Here is a 23,611-nt window from a genome sequence, read left to right as displayed (position 1 = left end):
AAAGAAATTTGAATAAAACACTGATAAATAAATTAAATAAGTAAATACATTAACGGGCCAGCACCCTCTAAGACTGTGTTTCAAAAAGGGAACTTAAAGGGCCAGTAACACTTTCAACACAAATAAAGAGGAACTCTAGTAATAATACAAAAATAATGCAAAAATTGTACAAAAAACATACAATCTCCCATATATGGGAGATTGTATGTTTTTTGTACAATTTTTGCATTATTTTTGTATTATTACTAGAGTTCCTCTTTATTTGTGTTGAAAGTGTTACTGGCCCTTTAAGTTCCCTTTTTGAAACACAGTCTTAGAGGGTGCTGGCCCGTTAATGTATTTACTTATTTAATTTATTTATCATTAGTGTTTTATTCAAATTTCTTTTTATTCTATTTTTGTTCTCTTGTTTTAAAGTTTTTTTGCTTGTGATGGCAAATATATTGGATACATTGTATATCCTTTGTGGACTCCTGTCATCTGTGGGGCGGCTTGCTTTGCTTGATTCCCCATTGATGTCAGCTGTTCGTTTCCTGTGAGTGAATATTTAAGGAGGTTGAGACGTCTTACATCTATCCGCTCCGTGAGGACGTCGATGACGAAACGCGTAGGGCGGAGCTTGATTGATGTGACGTCATTACGTTTTTGGCTGCCAGCTATTGCGCATGTGCTGAGTAGCCAGGCTCGTTTATGTGATTGCTGTTATGCTGTTGATGCTGGTGTCGGCTGGGACACCTCTTGAGTAAGTGCAATGAGTACCTAATAAAGGAATTGGTTTTTATAATATAGCACCATGAAGTCTTTCTGTTTCTCTCGAGTGCTTGGCATTTCCCCCCATGGATACGTTTGAAGGTGGTCCTTTATCTATTGGAGAAGTGGATTTTCGATTAACTACAAAGTTTTTCATCCTGTTATTTCGATCGATGAGGATCGATGTCTTGCAGAGTTTCCGTTTCTGAAGATATATTTATGGATGATCTGCCATTATATTATCAAGGTTTTTTGGTGAAAATTTTTCATATTTAGACACTTTTTTTGCACAAAAGTTTTTCGCACTTAAAAGTTTTTTTAATTTTTTTGTGGTATTGGCATATATATATTTTTTTCTGGACTTATGATTTGATGATTTCTTTTTATACACATTTACTAGCGCAAATTATTTATTTATTGGTACACTTTATATATGGTGATTTTTTGCAGCTGGTACACTATTAGTAAGTTTTATAATTTTGACCATAGGCGCTATTATTAATTTTTCTTATTCTCAGGGAAGATAGCAACCTTGGTGAGCAAGAGCGGAAAGGGGAATATCCCAGAAGGGGATTCAGTGGAGAAAAGGCATAGGTCAGGTTGAATTCATACCAAGGAGTCACCATGGCATCCACTACTACTTCCAGAGGATCTCCAGAGCTGGTGCTTGATTTTAGGCAAGCTTTTTTGTCTAGAGCCTAAACAGATGTGCCCCTGGACAACAGAATATTGTGTTTTAGGGGTTTGGAGTTGGATGGCTCCTGGACTGTAGACTCTGCATTAAACCAGTTAGAGGTTTTTCTTAGAAAATAATAACTCTGGCTTAAGCTGTATCCAGTGTCAGGCCCAGATATTCCAATTGGTACGGTGGTTCCAGCACAGATTTCTGAAGGTTCAGGATTCAACCAAACCTTTTTAAATGTATGGCCGGTCCGTATCATGTAGACAGAAATATTTGTGTTGACGGTTTACTCAACAGGAGTTTGTACAGAAATCCCACAACTGGAATACCCCAGGAGAGTAGTAAGGCTAGCACAGGTGCCAAAACCTTGGTGAACACTCAGGGTGCAAAGTCAAATGGTAGGGCCATAAATCAGAGGTAGTGTTGATGTGTTTGAAAGACATCCTTGATAAAACAGTGAAAAGGTTGGAGTAAAAACCATGAAACCTTTCCACAATTGAAACAACCGTGATAACTAATTTTTCAAAGGACCTACCAAAGCAGCATGGAAGTCTGGTAGTGTGGGAAGGGGGCAGAGAGTGGATCTCTAGCTTGTAGCCCCTGGAAACAACTTCTCTTACCCAGGCATAGCATCTGAGATGCTTGTTGACCTGGCACCTGCAAAGTCTAACATATATTCCCCTACTTTGGAAAATAGAGGCTTCCCTTCAAGCTGATGAGGACTTAGCCCCAGGATCCCTAAATCCCCTTCAAACATGTAGATGGGATTGAACTCCGCTCCTAGCTTGGGACTGGCCTTGGAGGTTTAAACCTGGGAGTAACGAAGGGTCTCAGAGTAGGAGACAGCCTTCCAAGGTTGAGATCAAGACTTCTTTTTGCTGGGGTACATAGATGAGTACTTTAACCCCTCACCTTCTTCCCCATTACTTCCATTATAAAGATGTTATACAGAACACCATTTCAAGCACAGAGTTCTTCACATATTCACTAACAAGAGACCTATTTGGGAAAGATTGACAATAACGACCAACTTTTCTATGCAATACCGTAAATTGATGGTGCTATATAAATACCTGAAAGAAATAGTGGAGGGTTGAAGGCATAACGTCTAAGAACTCTACAAATAAAGGATCAGTAAGAACAGTAGCCAGATCCTTTAATACATGTTTAGTCCATTCTGCTAAAGTTCAATAGACTGACATAAATGTTATAGCAGGTTGCAAAGCAACTGAATGGGGTTTAAAAAGGGGTTTACAAAAATGTGTTAATGGGATCCTTAACCATTTCAATACAGGGCACTTTTACCCCTTCCTGCCCAGGCCATTTTTTAGGTTTCAGCGCTCGCACACTTTGAATGACAATTGCGCGGTCATACAACACTGTACCCAAACTAAAATTTTATCATTTTCTTCACACAACTAGAGCTTTCTTTTGGTGGTATTTAATCACCGCCGGGGGTTTTTATTTTTTGCTAAATTAACAAAAAAAACACGTTTTTCTTTGCTTCTGTTATAAAAGTTTGCAAATAAATAATTGTTCTTCATAAATTTAGGTCAAGATGTCTTCTACTACATGTCTTTGGTGAAAATAACCCAAATTAGGATGTATTTTTTAGTTTGTAGGAAAGAGTTCACAAACTATGGTATAGATCTGAATATTGATCAATCCTGAAGTACTGACAGCCAATTTAATTTCTTGAGGTCCAAGAATGTCAGAACAGTACAGATATCTCCAAATGACCCCTTTTTGCAAAGTAGACAGTCCGACGTACTTCATAAGAGGCATGGCAAGTTATTTGAAGTTGTATTTTTTTGTCATAATTTTTCAGAAAATGAATAAATTAAGAAAATTACTTTCACTATTTTTTTTTTTAACATACTGTCACCAGTGCAGTACAGCGTCATCATATAACTGGCATGGCAGTGATCAGGGACACTGACTGGTGACAGTATGAAAAAAAATATATATTAATTTTTTTTTTTTTTCATTATTTTTTTTATTTTTTTAAGATTTTTTTTCATATTTCACTATGTCCAAAATAGTACAATGTTACCAAAGTAACATTGTACTACTTTGGGGAAGTAATCAGTATTATTTTTTTTTTTTTTACACAATTTGCTTATAGCAAAGAACTACTTTGCTATAAGCAAGCATTTACCTGAATGACATCGATTCATTTAGGGGGTTTTTTTTTTGGTGTTTTTTGTGCTTAGCTGTGATTTGGCCACAGCTAAGCACATGACATGCGCATGTGATCGCTGTGACCATTCACAGCTAGACACTAGTATACAATGGATGGCATGAATGAAGCCATCCATTGTATAAAACTGTCATGTGACCTGCTGTGCTTGGTCACAGCAGGTCACATGGTACCGGCAACGGGGGGGCAAGTACTCAGATCTGTGTCAGAGGTACACGGCCGGTGACAGATAGCGCCGCTGTGTGGCTCTGCAAGCGCAAAAACTGCGCATGTGCGGGAGGACGCCATATGGCGTCCACCTGGAAATCTACAGCCTTTTCCGGGCCGCCAAACGGCTATTGGCCGGGCAGCTATTGGTTAAACACTGGTGCATCTTCAAAAGGTCTGTTCAGTGCTTAAGGCAGGATATCTCAGAATCCATAGTGGGAACATCCCACTTCTACAACCCAATTCCAAAAAAGTTGAGATGCTGTGTAAAATCTATATAAAAAGAGAGTGCAATGATTTGCAATCTCAAACTCATATTTTATTCACAATAGAAAAAAAAAAGGTAATTTTGAAATTATTGCCAGCAAATTGTCTCATAAAAGTTGGGACAAGGGCCGGGCCATGTTTACAACAGTGTAGTAACTTTTTATGCAAGGAACTTTCAAGGTATGTACATACACCGGTACATGCAAATACAGCTTTCCAGCAGTAGATCAGGTTTGTTCAGGCAATCTATAACAATAGCATTATGAAAAAACAATAACTCCGTAACAAGTAGAGTGTCTGGGAACAGCTAAGATAACAAAAGGTTACATACATAAACCAAAAATAATAGCTTATAAGTGCTAAGCAGTGGGGTAGTATGAAAAAGGCAAAAAGAGGTTAGGTGGGAAGAAGATAGATTCCTAAAACATGCAATGAAGCCTCAAGACAGATGAATTGGTTACTTTGCAGCTAAAACACAAAAGATGGGTGAATCACTATAAGTCCACCAGCATCTCCATGTGGTGCATCATATTCACTGACCAGGAAGTACAGGAGTCTGAACAAAGGAAAAAAAAAAAAAAAAAAAGAAGGAGTACCTGCGGTTCTAGGAGTGCAGTTATGTGCAGGGGATGGCTGGGAGTAGTGTCTTACAGGAACATAGTCGGACGTACATATGGGTCAGGTCAGGCTGCAGGCTATATTGTCTGCAAACAGGCAAAGGATCCAGGCAACATGCAGGAACGTTGTCAATAACCAAGGTCAGGAACATTGTTGCAGGGACAATATGATTAGTGTGGTGGTGATCAGGGACGAATGACTAGTATGGCGGTGATCAGGGACAATATCATTGGTGTGGCGGTGATAAGGGATACTGGGACTGGTGTGGCAGTGATCAGGGACAAAATTGACTGGTGTGGCAGTGTTCATATACAATATGCCTGGTGTGCTAGTGATCAGGGACACCGAGTGGTATGGCGGTAATTGGGGACACAGTGAGTGGATGGCGATGATTAGGGACACAGTGACTGGATAGTGGTGATTAGGGACACATTTTATTTCTATTTATATGGGGGGGCTTTAATTACATATTGTCACCAGAGCAGTGCAGTGGTACCATAACAAGGCTACTTTCGCACTGATCCGTACCAAAAAACATGCTAAAAACACGTGTTTTTGAGAGTTTGTGGTGTGTTTTACACAGGACAGGTGACTTTAACCTCATAAAAAAATGCAAGTTTTTGCAGCATCTTCTCTGAAACACATTGGGTGGAGCCTATTTGTGACATCATCACACATGCCACTAGTCACAAGGCAATGTTTTTATGCCTGATGTATTGCACTTGTTTGTAAGTACATTTTTAAGTGAATAAACCTATTTTGAAGATATTGGGCCATGGAGTTTTGTGTTCTCTATCTTTTGAGTGATATATACCAGCCATGAGAGTTAATATTGGAGCCTGATGAAGTTTGTGGAAGCCACCTAGTGGTGTGAAGTACAGGAGCATATTCCAGGCTATTGCTGCTGGGACTGTGGTGAAGTCATTCATTTGCTGTATTGACCTCTTAATACTTTGAGGTCTGATACTTCTGGTAAGCAGTTTCACACAGCTGGAGGTGGTGAATCATGTGGAGAGGCATCATATTGGTAAATTGTTAGAGTAACATTAAGATTTGTTTTTATACTTTCGCAATAAAAATAGGATAGCACATATTTAATAATTGCTGCTTAGCTTTTTAACTGCTCTTACATTTTACTCCTACACTGAATTTTCTTGTGGAATGCAAGGGGGTTGGGGAGTTAATGTGTATAACTAACCCTGTCTGTACTGTGCACATCTAATTTTTTTTTATTATTATTCAAACACTGACTGTCCCAACAAAGAAAATAGAAGCTGTGGTTCTTTCTTTTATGGTAGTGAGAAGCTCAATTTGTCTCTTTCTTAAGGTCAGATTTACTGTGAAATTGCACAGAATACCTTGCAGTCTATCCACAGGTATGCAAGACACAATAAGGTGCTGAATATTTTTATTATTATTATGGCTGCAGACATGGGAATACACTTTAGGTTGAGTTGACAAGGGCAAAAATTAGCAACAGCAACTTTTTCAAGGTTTGCAATCGCGAATACATTCAACACTATATTTGCTTTCATAAGCATTGGTGAATACACAGTGAACGCAAGTGACATCTACCTGAGCTTCTGTACCAACAGGACGTCACTACACTCCCAATGAAACACTATAAAGAAGGATTGTGTTGACATTCACTTCTACTCTGTGCTCCTTGTTTGATCTCCTGGGCTTTAGTGCTTAACCCTGGCTGTCACTGACAGCCAGTGGTTCCAGCACTAATTTTGGGGGCAGGCTTTGCAAGAGTTGCATTTCAAAGCCACAGTCCCTGCCCCATTTTAAAATAGTACCCTGGATGTATTTAAATAGAATTTGTTTCTCCTTAACCTTACTTAGCCCTGTTGCCTCCCCTTAGAAATTTTAATTTATATTTTTTTTAGCCATAATTACATAAACCAATTTTGTAGAATTTATTAATTTTATTTTTTAGTGTTGAACACAAAAAAATGCAAAAAAAAGTATTTTATTTGTAAATAACGTTCAACAGAATCTAAATTTTAGTGTCATTTTAATCAATGTCATAATTAAATGTATTTTTTTTATCTACAGTAACATTAGTTTTAAAGTGAACACTGATCAAATTAGAAAAAAAAGCATTTTTTTTTGTTCTGCTATGTTTTTTGTCTAAAGCTTGAATAAAAAATAAAAATGTTTGTAAGACCACTGAAATATGGCCTCATTTGTCACCCAAAAATGATAAGTTTATTATCTTAACGTGCTTGTAAACATCAGACATGAAATATGGGCAAAGCATATCTCTCTATAGTGTGTGCTTGTCTCAATATCTATTGTCATTTTTGTCCCCTGCCTCGTTCCTCTGCTGTAAGCATGAATCACTTTTGATGGATTTTTCTGACACCATGACAAAAATGGTGATGGGGAAAGCTCAGTGTGTAATTGACAGTCTCAGCTCTGTTCCAGTGTGCTGTGTAAAGGGGGGTGTCCCTTCCCTCCAATCAACTCTCAGAGTTCTCTTCCCTGATGTAACTTCAGCTCTCCATCCCCTACTTTTCAGAGCTGAGTGGTCCTATGTAAATTCTGCACTTTGAATGCATGTAGGGGACAGACCACTATAGATAAACAGGTACAACGTATGTAGGAGGATTTGTTTAATCTCTTTTTGTCTAAAGATTGAATAGAAAATAAAAATGTTTGCAAGACCACAGAGATTAAGCCTTGTTTGTCCCCCAAAAATGATAAATTTATTATCTTAATGTGGTTGTAATCCTCAAGACCAGGGGCGGACTGACCATTTGGAAACTCGGGCACTCCCCGAGGGCCCGGGGTCCGTAGGGGGCCCCATGAGATGCCCCTGGTACCTTTTTCATAGGCTTTTTTGAGTTTGGGCAAGGACACAGGGGCCCCATGATCCCCTATTGAGGGCCCGGGGTCAGTAGGGGGCCCCATGAGATGCCCCTGGTACCTTTTTCATAGGCTTTGAGTTTGGGCAAGGAAACGGGCCCCATGATCCCCTATTGTCTGGGGGCCCCATGAGTTGTCAGTCCGCCCCTGCTCAAGACATAAAATGAGCAAAGCATATTCTTCTATTGTGTGTACTTGTGATGGGAGGGATATTTAGCAGACAGCTTGTGACTGACAGCCTCATCTCTGTTCCTGTGTGCTGTGTAAATGGGGGTGTGTCCCTTCCCTCCAATCAGCTCTCATATCTCTCCTCACTGAGCTCTGCAGTGTGTAAGTTCTGCCCCGTTTTCGGACAGCTGAGATAAGCTTTATAAATTCTGGACTTTGAACAGCTGTAGAGAGAGAATATGACTGCAGATAAACAGGTGCAAATTAAGTAGCAGAATTTGTTTCATCTTTGCATATCACCTGAGGCCAGTCTCTTCACTGGGTATAAGGGTTTATAACCACTTTAAGTAGTGACAGTTAGTGATGAATCAATAGGCCTAAGAATTGCACTAGTTCTTTAGGGGGTGTAAGAGCTGGAGTGGTTAAAGTGCACCTATTTTTTAACCTGTTTGCGTCGAGAGTATGCAAATATGTGGCCTCTTGGCAGGACGCCTTTGCTGCTGAGAGGCTGCATATTTGCGTACCCAAATGTAACAAACCTGAGCCAAGAATGCACGTCCTGTGCACTCCTGGCACACTTAATGGTGCCTAACGGAAAGCTCCCGATCACTACTTGCAATCAGGAGCTTTCCGATCATGTGACTGCTGTGACAGCCAATCACGGTGATCACATGATCATTAACCCCGCGCCACCTCCTGGCATCAGAAACCCCTTAAAGGGCCGGGAAGAGTAGCATTAATGGGTTAATGTTTTTAAAGTGAAGATTCACTTTTAGCCACTGCAGTGAAATTCAGTGGCTGGTGTGTGTGTGGTGAAAACTATGCTGATGTGTCGATCACAGCACATTTCATAAAGTTCTATCAGCCAGCACTGCACTGGAAAAATTAATGCACACGGTACGGTTTTTCCAGTGCACACCACTGCAACGCAGTAGTGTGAACCGGCCCCACCAAAGACAAGCTTAATTTGCCTCGTCTTGCAGTGGGGGTTCTGTAGGACTTATGTGAACCTAGCCTTAGGAAGTTGCAGCATGGTCTGTAACAAAAATGTTACTGTATATATTCAGTAGAGGGGTACCATTTCATTTCTGTGGTGCTTTTTTTTTGTACATTGCATACTGGAATAATTTAGCTTGGTTGCTGGCCTACCAATGAACAGTCAGTCTTTTTTAAGCTACTAAAGCATAGTCTCCCATGGCATTTGTCCTTCCTACTGAATTTTGTACAGGCAATTACCACACAACATCAACTGTCGTCTCCGATAAGCACTGAGCCAAATGACTGTCCATATCAAGTTGTGCAAACCTGTTAAGAAGAAAAAAAATGTTTTAGTTCTACATACCCTAAACGTTCTCTTTAATATATAAAATTTTAAATATATTTGGCACATTTATTTAGAAAACAATAAACATATATGATGTGTTTCTCATGGTAACCAGTCAGGATCCTTCAAGAACCTGGACCAGCTCTGTGATGTCAACCGACAGGAAACTTTAGAATGCTGTGGGCTGAATCTGGGTTGCAGGAGTGCAGACATAAGTGCAAGAGAAGTACCAGAACTGTGTGTGCTTTATGTCTACATCCTTATAAGTCATACAATAACACAAACATAGTGAGTAGTCATGGAGTTTAGCTGGACGTATGGAAACAAAAACTTAGTACAGGCGTACCTCGGTTTACAAATTTAATGCGTTCCCCGGGACATTTCATATAAAAAATGTAATCTTTATTATACCGCATTAAATATAGTACACTACATACTGAGAACTTGCCATAGAGCTTCACGTGTCCAGGTAAATAGTCTAGCAGGCACAAGCTTCCATTAGTACCCAAAAAAATGCAAACAAAATACAGCGTACAAAATGAAAAGTAGAGTATCACAACCAAACTCAAGGCTTGTGCACGTGGTTTCAGGTACTCCCAATCTAAGTAAATCAGACAGATCAAAGAAATAGGTCTAAAAGTCCCAAATTGTTCTATATCTTTCTAGCACGTAGTATTTTTGATGCATTTTTTTTGGGGTACCATATGGATGATTGTGCCTACTAGACTACCTATTGATCTCTGGCTATACGTCAGTGCTCCTACCTGAGACAGTGGTGTCCAGTTTAGTATATTGGGACATACTCCATGAAAAATGAATACATGTTGTGGATTCCAGCAAATTGCATCGCTTTGTAAAGATCAAATGTGGGTTCCAATATATTGGTTATTTCATATGTGCTCCAGAAGAAGGCTTCTTGAAACGCATCAAGTCTATAAGTGAATTATATTGGCATCTGTAGATGTTGTACAGTACTTTTTAATGTGTAGTGCACCATTTATAATGTGGTTTAATAAAATATTTAATTTTTAAGCTACTCGGTTTTTGTTAAATGCTAAAAGCTTTAGAAAACAAAAAAATGAAATTGCCTGTGGCGCGCATTCACAGATCAGGTGCCATTAAGGAATTCAGTGAAACAAATCACTGCTAGTGTTTAAGTAACAACATGGTCTACTCATTGACTGAAACTGGTAACAACTTAAAAGTAAACACACATGATAGAATGTAGCAAATGCTTCATACTGTGACGCGAGAATAAAACAATCTGAGGCAAGGCTGTATGACTAGACATATATACAGACACTAAATGGGACCAGATTTCCAACTCTAATCTGGCTGGGGAAGACTTATATCTGAAAGGGGAAAGAGGCACCCAAAGAACCAATATAGTGTAGTATATCAATTTATTAAAAAGATCCTTAAAATCATATAATATTGCACTCACAAGGGTGAAGTGTTTGCAGGCTTGTTATTATGGCAGAAGTCCATAACCGCAGGCAGATGGATGGCTGGATCCACTAGGAGCTGGAGGTGTAGAGAGGATGAGCGCTTTAGAGAGTGGGATGCAAAGCCAGGAGCTTAACAAAAAGTGCAAGAGCTTCAGCCGCTGTGTGCACTATCGAATCAGTGGATTGGCAGATCACTAGAACCGAAGCTTTGCTTGAAAGGACTGACTTGCAGGAAATGATGAGCACCCTGGTAAGGGTGTGAGTGTGTGTGACTCTAGGGAACACGTTTTCAGAAGAATAAAAAAAAACTACCTTCATCAGCTTCAATGAAGGTAGTTTGTAGTTTTTCTGAAAACGCGTTCCCCTAGTGTCACACACACTTGAAATTTTTGCTACTCTCCTGGCTTTGCATCCCGCTCTCTAAGGCGCCTATCCTCTCTGCACCTCCAGAGGCTGCCTCTCCATCCAGCTCCTAGTGCATCAAGCCATCCATCTGCCTGTGGAGAAGGACTTCTGGCATAATGACATGCCTGCAAACACTTCACACCCTTGTAAGTGCAATATTATATAATTTTAATGATCTTTTTGATTGAAATACTAGACTATATTGGTTTCTTGTGGGGCCTTTCTCCACTTCCCCATTTACTCATTCTAAAAAGCTTTGGCCATACTTCTCTTTAACCACCTCCCATCCAGCCGGATGATGGCAGTGCAGAGGTGGGTGGCCATTTATAAACGGTCTCTCCGCCCCCTGCTTGTGCGCGCTCCCTGGGAGCGCGCTGCACCATGATCCGGTGCCTGCTGTGTCCTCGGGACACAGTGGAACACCGATCGTTATACGGGACCTCTGTGCGAGGTCCCGATCATGTGATCACTGAGTGGCCAATCAGTGATCACATGCAGAGTAGTCACTTGATTACTGCATGTGAAATCTGTGAATGATCACAGAGGTCACATGGTACAAGGCTATTCACAACAGCCTTGTACCATGTGACAAGCTGTGACCAATCACAGCTCACACAGTATTTTTCAATGGCTGCAAGAATGCAGCCAGAGAGAAGGAGAAATAATTGCTTTTACAGCCTTTATGGGTGTAAAAGCAATCAGTGTAAAAAAAAAAAAAATCCTCATCACCCCCCACAAGTAGTACAGTGTCACCATGGTGACACTGTACTGCTAGGGTGACAGTATGTAAAAAAAATAAAATAAAATGAAAATGTAAAAAAAAAAATTTTTAAATTATAATTTTTGGTTATAAACTAATTTGGGTTATTTTTTTATTACTAAAAAGATAACTGAATACATTTTGGCCAAGGTTTATGTTGAAATATTTATTTGCAGCATTTTATAAGAAAAACATTTTTCAAATATTTTGGACTTTTTCATTTATATAGCAAAAAAATAATAAATACCACCAAAGTAAAGCTTTATCTGTCTCAAAAAACACAAAAAAATTCATATGGGTACAGTGCTGCATGACCGCGCAATTGTCATTCAAAGTGTGATAGCGCTGAAAGCTGAAAATTGGCCTGGACAGGAAGGGGGTAAAAGTGTCCGGACTTGAAGTGGTTAAATGAAGAATGCTCTAGCATATCCCATGCACAATCACAGTGAGACTATCAGTACTAACACTTTGGCTCTTTTTAAGAGTGTGCAATACACAGTTGAAATGAGTGTTTACGGTTTTGTCCATCAAAAAGCACTACTGTCACTGAACAACAAGAAAAGTCACAGTATAGATGATCATCTACCAACTAGACAGAAATGATTGTTGCTCAACTGCCCAATGTACAGAACAGGAGGAGTACAGGTGACTTATAAAGCCAATTGCTAACCTAGGAAATAAAGGCATTTTAAATGCCTAGATGTACATTGTGGCAGATGTGGGTAAAACATGATTACAAAATTCCAAGTCTTTGGTGGATAATTAATAAGTATTACTTGTAGTTATTCTGGTCCGGTGGGGTTTAATGAACCAGGACAAACCTGCTTATCTTTATACTCTTTTTTTCCCACATGTAAACAATGTAATATGCAGATGAAGTCATCAAGGATACATGCCATCAGGCCCAACTTCAAATAGAAAGGTTAGAATCTGTGTCTTTTTATATTTTGTCTCAAAAAAAGATGTCATTCCTCTTCCTATTGTGCATGCACTACTGTCCACATCACAAAGTCACAGTTCTCCAGTGAACCACTCTATGAGCAGTAGGTGACTGCCTCTCATTCTCAGGGAGACCTCTGCTTGGCTATGGCTAATAATTTTGAACTCTAAGACTGGTAAATACACCTGTGTCACACATATTTGTATCTACAGTATCTCACAGAAGTGAGTACACTCCTCACATTTTTGTAAATATTTTATTATATATTTTCATGTGACAACACTGAAGAATTGACACTTTGCTACAATGTAAAGTCATGAGTGTACAGCTTGTATAACAGTGTAAATTTGCTGCCCCCTCAAAATAACTCAACACAAAGCCATTTAATGTATAAACCGCTGGCAACAAAAGTGAGTACACCCCTAAGTGAAAATGTCCAAATTGGGCCCAATTAGCCATTTGCCCTCCCCGGTGTCATGTGACTCATTTGTGTTACAAGGTCTCAGGTGTAAACAGGGAGCAGGTGTGTTAAATTTGGTGTTATCACTCTCACATACTGGTCACTGGAAGTTAAACTTGGCACCTCATGGCAAACTCTGAGGATTTGAAAAAAAGAATTGTTGCTCTACATAAAGATGGCCCAGGCTATAGGAAGATTGCCAAGACTCTGAAACTGAGCTGCAGCACGGTGGCCAAGACCATACAGCAGTTTAGCAGGACAGGTTCCACTCAGAACAGGCCTCACCATGGTCGACCAAAGAAGTAGCGTGCACGTGCTCAGCATCCTATCCAGAGGTTGTCTTTGGGAAATAGACATACGAGTGCTGCCAGCATTGCTGCAAAGGTTGAAGGGGTGGGAGGTCAGTCTGTCAGTGCTCAGACCATACACCGCACACTGCATCAAATTGGTCTGCATGGCTGTCATCCCAGAAGGAAGCCTCTTCTAAATATGATGCGCACGAAAGCCTGCAAACAGTTTGCTGAAGACAAACAGACTAGGGACATGGATTACTGGAACCATGTCCTGTGGTCTGATGAGACCAAGATAAACTGATTTGGTTCAGATGGTGTCAAGCGTGTGTGGTGGCAACCAGGTGAGGAGTACAAAGACAAGTGTGTCTTGCCTACAGTCAAGCATGGTGGTGGGAGTGTCATGGTCTGGGGCCTCATGAGTGCTGCCGGCACTGGGGAGCTACAGTTCATTGAGGGAACCATGAATGCCAACATGTACTGTGACATACTGAAGCAGAGCATGATCCCCTTCCCTTCGGAGACTGGGCCGCAGGGCAGTATTCTGACATGATAACGACCCCAAACACACCTCCAAGATGACCACTGCCTTGCTAAAGAAGCTGAGGGTAAAGGTGATGGGCTGGCCAAGCATGACTCCAGACCTAAACCCTATTGAGCATCTGTGGGGCATCCTCAAACAAAAAAGGTGGAGGTGCGCAAGGTCTCCAACATCCACCAGCTCCGTGATGTCGTCAGAGGAGTGGAAGAGGACTCCAGTGGCACCTGTGAAGCTCTGGTGAACTGGGCCCAATTTGGACATTTTTTACTTAGGGATGCACTCACTTTTGTTGCCAGCGGTTTAGACATTAATGGCTGTGTGTTGAGTTATTTTGAGGGGACAGAAAATTTACATTCTTATACAAGCTGTACACTCACTACTTTACATTATAGCAAAGTGTCATTTTTTCAGTGCTGTCACCAGTGGCGTATTTACCACAAGGCAAACAAGGCATTTGCCTAGGGCAGCAAATTTCAGGGGGGCAGTGCCACCCCTTGGAAGAAGAGACACACGTGGCACGGATGGGGACCTAGTGAGGCTCCACCATGGAATCTGAGGAGGCTGCGCGCTGCTGGAGGGTGCAAGCTTCCCGCACAAGGAAGGAAGACACTGGGCTTGGCCGGCTGCTTTCATGAGAGGTTGAGGTTAGTGCTTGAATAATGCTATCTGTGGGTGGAACGTGTTTGGCAGAGAGTGATGGCGAGGCCCGGGGGGAGTGGTTGCTGGAGAGTGATGGGGGCCGGGTATTACGTGCTGGCGGTGGTGAGGGGTGTCCAGTTTTAGTGATGCCTAGGGCAGCACAAGAGCTAAATACACCACTGGTTGTCACAGGAAAAGAACTTGTAAAATATCTACAATCAGGGATGTACTCACTTCTGGGAGATACAGTATCTATGGCATAACAGCCATAATTCATTCTATCTCCACGTTTCAGGTTTGCAAGTGAAAATGTAACTGGATGTTATGAACACGTAACTTATCTTCCTGCTTTTTTCAACTTTTCAGTCCCTACTTCAGGTCACCCAGGTTAGGCAATATACTTACTGTTTGGGGAACTGCATCAGGCAAATGGGACAGTTTTCCAACAATCTTGCTGCTTTGTGTGCACTTTCTTGCATCACTTGCAATTTGCCCTCACTTTCTGAAGCAGGTTCTTCAATATCCATCACATCATTAAGCTCTGATGCTTTTCGAGTTGGTGGTTCTGCCAATTTGGGTTCCTCTTTAACTTTGCCATTTTTGGCCAGAGTTACAGTAGGCCATAAGTGAACAGTCTGTTTTGGTAATGTCTGAGGTTCTCTCACATTCTTTGCAGAACCCTTCTGCGACACATGAAGTCCTTGGGTGGCTTTTTTAGATCTTTTTTGAGAGGTCTTTGGTTCTTTTACATTATCCACCAAGCTTTTTTGTAAACATTCAGGTACTTTGATGTAGTTTATAAAACTTTTTTGTGAGGCAAGTGGTGCTTTAACACCCTCTATGGAACTCCTATGGAAAGGCATTGGTTCTTTAATGTTCTTTGTGGCTCCACTTTTCAATTCTTCATGATCCTGCTTTGAATTTTTATTACAGGCTTGATCATTCTCTTTAGAACCTATTATGAAGCCAGTTTCCAAATGGTTAACAGCAGTAAGAGACTGATGACTTTGATTTCTGGATTTAGATAATATAGGTGTTGGTAACTGTTCCTTACTGGTTTCATGCCTAAGACCAGTTGTGCAGGGCTCTTTTTTAACAGTAGAAGGAATGGCAGTAGGCAACGGAAACCATTCAAAACTTTGTTGTCCAACTTTAAACACTTCTAAGATTGTTGTCTTCTCCTGTGCTTGTCCGGCAACCTAAAATTAAATGTGTATAAATGTGGATTTGCAACATAACAAGTTTACCAAACATATGACATGTTTTGAATAATGTAGGTCATTTTAACAATGCAGATTTCCCAGATTGCAGGGTACAGGCAAATTAGATGCAAAAATGTGTAACAAAAGGGCCTGCTTGCCCAAATGGGTTTGGGTAGATGTTGGGGTAGTCTGTACAACCTCCTGACATGTATTAGGGACTCCAGCGACCACTTATGTGCATGGTTTGATTTTTCCAAATGTATCACCAATCTAGATGCTTTTTCTTCCTGCAAAGGAAGTATAAAATTGTACTTTATAGAGGGAGAGCCATCTGTAATGGTACTAATAACTGGGCAAAACTGTGAATTCAGATGCTCATATTTCAAAGCAAGATACCGAAGTCATTTAAAAAAGCATGAGATTCAATCCACTACAAAAAGAAAAATATATATAGATCTCGATCAGTTCTCTAAATACGTATTTATTAAAGTGTCACAAAACCCCAGCCTCTCTAACTTTTTAAAATTTTGAGTTTGATACATTAAAGGATATAAATACATACTTAATGTGGTACTTTCAGAAAGTTGTTTCTTTAAGCAAATAACTTTTTACTTTTTCCTGAGCCTGTGATTTACTCTGAGCGATTCCATCCCCTGCCCACACCGCTTGTTATTCACATCAGCTTCCTGCCAGCTCTGTGACCCACTTCCGATGCAACATCCAACGAGCTTTCCCGGTGTCCCCATATGACAGTTATAAGTCCAGTCAGTTTTCTTCCATCTCTGCAGGGAACCATGCTCTAGCAGAACCAGAACTTGGGTTATCTGGATATCTCAGGCTTCACACAACAAGGTATGTGACCTCATACACTAGTCAGACTTTTGCCAACCTTTTTAATGTTTTTTTGGACATCAATAAATATAGTGTTCCTCACTTTTACTCTGTGTTACATTATATTTTTTTATTCCTTGGCACTCCTCACACAGTTATAGTCTTGTATTAATGTGGTTCATTTGATTGGTGAGCTGCTGGAATCACTGACCACCTCACCCACCATACTCAATATACCTTTTAACCTCTGCGCCAGGATCTCTTTTTTTGTTTTAACATTATATCTGATTTCAGTGAACTGACCTTTTACTTTCCAAGACAACTTGTAGCGGAACTTCACTCACCCAAAAAACATTGACTATTTTTAATCTATATGCCTCTAGAATTCGTAAATAAACAGAAAGGTATATTATATTTACTTGTTTTAATCACTTGCCCTGCAGAGGATTTACCCCCCTTCCTGACCAGGCCATTGTTTGTGATACAGCGCTGCGTTTAACTGACAATTGCGCGGTCATGCAATGCTGCACCCAAATTAAATTTATGTCCTTTTCTTTCCACAAATATAAAACTTTCTTTAGGTGGTATTTGATCACCTGTGTTTTTTTTTTAATTTTTTTACACTATAAAAAAAAAAAAAAGGCCGACAATTTTGAATTAAAAAAAATTCGGTAAATATACATTTCTTCATAAATTTAGGCCAAAATGTATTCTGCTACATGTCTTTGCTAAAAAAAAATCCCAATACATGTAAATCAATTGGTTTACGTGACAGTTATAGCATCTACAAATGGCGGTACAGTATATATACTGGAAATATATATATATATATATATATATATACACACATACACACACACACACTAGTAACGGCGGCAATCAGCGACTTATAGCAAGACTGCGGCGAGCATTCTGACAGTGGGTGGAAACTGACTAACAGCCACTGACATCCCGATGACACTAATACAGTGCTCAGTGCTAATAAAAAGCACTGACACTGTACTAATGACACTGGCCAGAAAGGGGTTAACATCTGGGGTGAACAAAGTGTTAACTGCATGCGGTTTTACATCATGTGCAGTATGCGTTTTACCAGGGAAACATGCTGCTGTGTATTTTTCCAGAGAAATACACAGCAGCATGTTATTGCTGGCAGGAGAGAGACCTGTGTTACTCGGCGATCACTGGCAGAGAATCTCCAACTGGGACCCACTGATTGACATCCGTAGCTGGCAATGGTGGCGCAGATAAGGCGGCACGCGTGTGCCCCCTACTTGGAAGTGCAAATCACGTATATATACACAAACGTGACTTTGTGGAGCCCTGACGCTATGGGGGGGGGGGGGGGTGCAAGGGGTTAAATAAGTAAAACTTTTTTTTTTGTTCAGTTACCTAGGCAAATGACGTCATACATTCCCAGAGTCTTCAGGTGGGAAGGAGTGGTTTTCTCAGCTAAGCAGGACCTCCTGCCTGCATGCCTGAGCTAAGGGTATATGGATTGCTCAGATCTCAGCTCTTTATATACTATTAGGCGCCATTTTGTTGTAGTTCTACTGGGCGCGGCCATATTTTTGGGGTCAGACTGATCAGGAATCAACTATTTCTGTATCTATGAAATATCTATTTCTGTACATAAAGAGCTGAGATCTGGTGATCGTCTTACTACATCCCCCAGACGAAGCTACGTTTTCCGTGACGCAACGCGTTGGGAGGGGCAGTGACGTCACCACGCATCTGACCATCATTACGGCGAGTACTGATGGATTGTGATAACACTCCCACGAGGCTGATCCTCACCGCAATCTGCGGTTTAATTGCATTACAGGTGTGTTTACTATTTGAATAATGTGAGTGCAAAGATTGTTTTTACATACCTTGGATAAGGCACCATATTCTCATTCCTTTTTTCCTATGGGTCATATGAGGATAAATTGAGCATTGGAGTGAGGAGAGGCTCTAGGGGGGAGAAATCCTTATACCTATACAGGCTCAGAAGAGAAGCTGCATGATCCCAGCTACACAACCATAAGCAGCTTGAAAGGAGAGTATATTATACAGCTTGAAAGGAGAGTATATAATAGTATACACTTTTTTTTTCTCTGCTGAACTTTATATATTTTTTTGCACAATTCGCACACTGGACTTTATGAATTTATTTATTTTTAATTAGTTATTTATATTTCAAATTTATCAGAATTGGATTCATTTAAATATTTTTTATTTATATATGTTTTTTGTTTTTTTTTGATGATACATTGTGTAAATATAATTTGATCAATTTTGGTGATGCAGTTTATAAGTTGATATTCTCACAGTATATATAATTAATTAGTTACACTTTTTATGCATATTTTATTGGCACGGTAGTATTAGAGCGCGGTAAATTATTGATTTACATATAGCACACATCTTATGAGGGTGAGCAAGGATTCCAGCGACCTAATACACTGATTGTTTACTCCAGTGGCTCACAAGTCCATTCATATAAACAAATGTTCACAACGATATTCAGCTGGCTTCCTTAAGCAGAGCTAAGGGCTCATTATTGGAGGAGCTGGGAAAACAGACTAGATGTCAGTTAATTTTAAGCCAAAAGCGGTTTTATGAACATGCCAATAAGTGTGGCAAGCTTTTAGCTAAAATGAATGAGGCCCGTAAAGCAAGTATGACTGTACACAACATTAGTGACCAGGCTGGTACCCATCATCATAGTACACAGGCAATAGCGTCCCAATTCAAGACCTTTTATGAGACACTTTATAACTTCCGACCTTCCTTAATTGATACTGCACATCCTAGAGCCAAACTGTTTGAAGACTATTTAGCTCAGTATTGCCCTCAGGTTATTTCCCATGAAGCAATGGTCGACTTGGAAAAACCCCTCACGGAAGTGGAGATTAAACGGGCCCTCCAGCAAATGAATGCGGGAAAAAGCCCTGGTCCGGGTGGACTATCTGTGCAATACTATAAATGCTTTTGTGAAGTGTTACTTCCCCATCTGTTATCAGCTTTAACACCTTCCCACCCGGCCTATAGCAAATTGATGGCCGGACGGGACAATCCTCGTTGTGACTGGGCATCATATGACGTCCTGTCAAAACGAGCCGCTCACGGCGCAATCTGTCACCAGCTGTGTCCACGAGACACACCCTATGACATATCACACCAGCCTGTGACCGCTGTGACCAATCACAGCAGATAACATGTCAATTGTATACAATGGATGGCTTCCTGTCATGCCATCCATTGTATACAATTATGTTAGCTGTGACTGGTCAAGGCAGTCACATGATACAGACAGGGCCAATCACAGCCCATTTTTATTTTATTTCAGGTACTTATATAGCGCCGTCAATTTAAGCAGCACTTTACATATATATTGTACAGCCCATCTGTATCATGTGATCAGCTTTTCCCAATCACAGCTAATCACAACAATAGACTGAATGAATCAGTTTCATTCAGTAACAATGATTGCAAAAATCAATTAAATACATTGGTCTTAGCAATCAATGTGTTAAAAAAAAAATCCTGATCACTTGCCCAGAGTAGTGATCTTTGTTACTATGGTAACATTGTATTGCTTTGGTCACAGTGTGCTAAAAAATAAAATCGTAAAAAAAAAGAAAAAAAATAAATAGAAACATTTGAAAAAAGAAACTACAAATTCAATTATTATTATTTTCAAAGAAATGTAGCAGAATACATTCTGACCTAAATTTATGAAATGTTATTTATTTGCAAAATTTTATAACAGAAACGAAAAGTGCGTTTTTTTTTCAAAACTTTCAGGTGTTTTTTGTTTTATTTAGCAAAAAATAAAAAACTCAGTGGTAATTAAATACCACCAAAAGTAAGCTCTATTTGTGTGAAAAAAAATGATAAAAATGTAATATGGGTACAGTGTTGCATGACCGGGCAATTGTCATTCAAAGTACGACAGCGTTGAAAGCTGAAAATTGGCCTGAGCAGGAAGGGGGTAAAAGTGCCCAGTATTGAAGTGGTTAAACATATGGTCACAGGATGCCTCAGCCTCTAATCAGTGGTTGGAGGCTCATGTGATGATTATTCATAAACAAGGGAAAGATCCTACAAATGTGCGTAACTACAGACCCATATCCTTACTTGACGTGGATGTCAAAGGTTATGCGAATGCCTTTGCAAAAAGATTGTTACCCTTTCTTAATTCCTAGATTATAGAAAAAAATGATTCCCCTTTAAAAAAATATATATTTTTTTTTCAAAAACAGAATCACAGGCCATGGAAGAACATTCACCTTTTTTCTCCCTCAACCAATGTGTGGTCATTTTGCTGTGTGCTTTGTGCCCTTATCATATTGGAACATAAACCTTCTTCCCATAGACAACTTTCTGGCAGAAGACAGATTTTCCTCAAAAACTTTTCCTTCTATCCTGACAAGTGCTCCAGTCCCTGCTGCAGAGAAACACCCCCATAACAGGATATTACCACCTCCATGCTTTACTGTAGAAATGGTGTTATGATGTTGAGCTGTACTGGATTTCCGCCAGACATATAATTTAGTGTTGAGGCCAAATAATTAAATTTTAATCTTATCTGACCATAACACCTTTTTCCATGCGGCCTGAGAATCTTCAAGGTGTGTTTTGGAAAAGCTCAGTTATGACTGCATGTGGTCTTTCTTGAGAGTCTTTGTTCTTGCAACCCTCCGATAGAAGCCATCTGTGGAGAATATGTTATATTATCATCACATGCACACAATGTCATAAATTCCTAAGACTGCTTCAAAGTTGCTGCAGGTCTCTTGGTAGCTTCTCTGACCAGCTTCCTCCTGGCTCCTTCATCTAGTTTGGAGCAACATCCTGATCCAAGGAGGGTCTATGTTGTACCAAATACCTTCTACTTCTTAATAACAGACTTCACTGTGTGTCTAGGCATTGATGAAGCCTTTGAATTTTTTTTTTGCATCCATCTCCTGACCTGTGGGTGTCCAAAACGTTATCCTGGAGATCTTTTGACAGTGCTTTGCCACCCATAGTTGATTGTTTGCTTCACTTGCACTACCAGGACCAGTTGCATGCTCCAGGAAAGCACATTTCATGCTGAGCTAATAAAAATGACCACAGCTGATCACAGTAGAAAGCCAATAGGCTTAGTGTGCCATTGAGAAGGTGATTAGGTAAACCTGACAGTCATTTTTAGGAGGGGGTAGATCCTTTTTCCAACTTGCGATTCTGTTTTTATTTATTTCCAACATTTTGGTGCTATATCTTTCACTTGGATGTTATAAGCTGTACCAAGTAAATACAGCTGAATAAAACAAAAACTGTGTGTCTTCATTTCAGGCTGCAAAACAACAAAATGTGATTATTTTAAAGGGGGATGATTCTTTTCCATACCCACTGTATGCCAATGATCTTTTTTTTTCCTATGCCACATGAACTTGTATGAGCCACAGCTAGGTATCCCACATCTATAACTCCCTTTTTGATTAAAAATATTAGCAAAGAAATGTAGCTAGGGCCAAAGCCAAATTTATAAAGCACTTCCCATGAATCAAAGGTCAATCAAAAGCCTTCTTTGGGAAAATTGACAGTGTCTTGCAAAGGGCCACACTAAAAAAAAAAAGTAATCTCAGAGGTAAAGCTAAATTGAACTGTTAGAATAGTTCAAGAGTAGAGATTCAGACTATTACAAACACCTATTGGTGACCAATTCTCATTAAAAGTAGCACCGTGTGTCACACTCCCTCGTCAAAGAAATAAATATTTTGAAATTGATGGTTGTAAAGTATATAGTCATGAAAATTACAATGCCCAAAGTGTTGACCTACACGACAACACAAGTTCAGTTCATCCGAGTAAAGCAAGGGCTAAACCTTGGTCCAGGCCCAAGAGCAAAGTTTCTAAATGACTATACACTGGCAAGTGTTTTATATTCTAGTACAACAGATGGTACCTTTCAATGCAGCACAAGCATTCTGAAATCCGCCCAAAACGAATGGAGCCAGTGCTTTTTAAATAAAATCACAGTTGCTATGGTAACAGTGAAATGCTTAAGAGACATTGCTCTAAACATAATCATAAAATCTAATGAAGAAAAGGGTGCATTTCATTACATAGGGCAAATCTGTGCACAGTATATTTATGCCAATACAGCTGGTGAGCATTTAATACCATATAAATTGGCCTTTAACTACAGTATTTTGGTAAAAAAGACTTTATTTGCAGTTAACTGTAGCCAGAATGGAAAAAAAAATTCCATGAGGACCCGGCCAGCTTTAGCAATGAAGACTTTTCAACAGAACCACTTGACAATCTGTTCAAGTAATAAGAACTATCCCACAGTGTTCATCATCTGCAGTATTATTATTATTATACAGTATTTATATAGCGCTAAAAGGTTTGCTCAGCGCTGTACATTATAGAGGAGAATCAGTATACAAGTCCCTGCGCAAACGCACTAAATACATACAGTAGTTACAACCTAATGTCTCTCAATCTGTCAATAGCCTGCAACTTAGTGTGTCTTAAATTTGCAGCGTGGCAATGTTTTAACAAAGGTGACCATTCATGCATGTCATCATCTACCTGTTCTTTGAGAAAGCAGTGAATAAACAACTGATATGTAATGCTGAACCCCAGGCAAACTGTAAAATACAACGTTGAAATGCATATATGTGAACTGCTGAAGGGTTTGTAATTTTGCTTAGCCAACCTTAAGATACAGACACCACTTGTCAGACAATACAGCCAGGTCCTTGAAACTCCTGTGTCTTTTCAGCAGACTGTACTGAAGTAACAGATGGACAGCACTGAGAAATATGCCTGATTGGCTGACACTCGTCTCTTCCTTTCCCTATCTGCGTGCTGCTGTAAAAGTTTCTACGTTCATTTTTGATAGGGACATGATTATCACTTCTGCCAGGGTTGAAATGTGGTCTGTGTCCCTGTTAAGATTTTCTACCATTTCTTGTGAACAAAACAGAAAAGGGTAGGGCCTGTCCCACTGAGAACAAAGACTGG

General features: G+C 39.9%; 1 protein-coding gene across 1 annotated transcript in view; it reads right to left on the bottom strand.

Annotated features, from left to right (window-relative positions):
* Positions 1-6,115: 6,115 nt before the first annotated feature.
* Positions 6,116-23,611, bottom strand: part of FAAP20 (FA core complex associated protein 20) — a 90,588-nt gene continuing 73,092 nt past the window's right edge. Inside the window, exons 4-5 of the mRNA XM_089684355.1 lie at positions 14,979-15,772; positions 6,116-9,071 (exon numbers count right to left, since the gene is read on the bottom strand). Of these exons, the coding sequence (XP_089540481.1) occupies positions 8,999-9,071; positions 14,979-15,772 (867 nt within the window). The 3' untranslated portion in view covers positions 6,116-8,998. The remainder of the gene's footprint in view (positions 9,072-14,978; positions 15,773-23,611) is intronic.

Source organism: Staurois parvus, unplaced genomic scaffold, assembly GCF_062004578.1.
Source record: "Staurois parvus isolate SC_StPar_1 unplaced genomic scaffold, SC_StPar_1.0 ptg000346l, whole genome shotgun sequence".
In the NCBI taxonomy this organism is placed as follows: domain Eukaryota; kingdom Metazoa; phylum Chordata; class Amphibia; order Anura; family Ranidae; genus Staurois; species Staurois parvus.
This window is presented reverse-complemented; position numbering and strand designations above follow the sequence as displayed.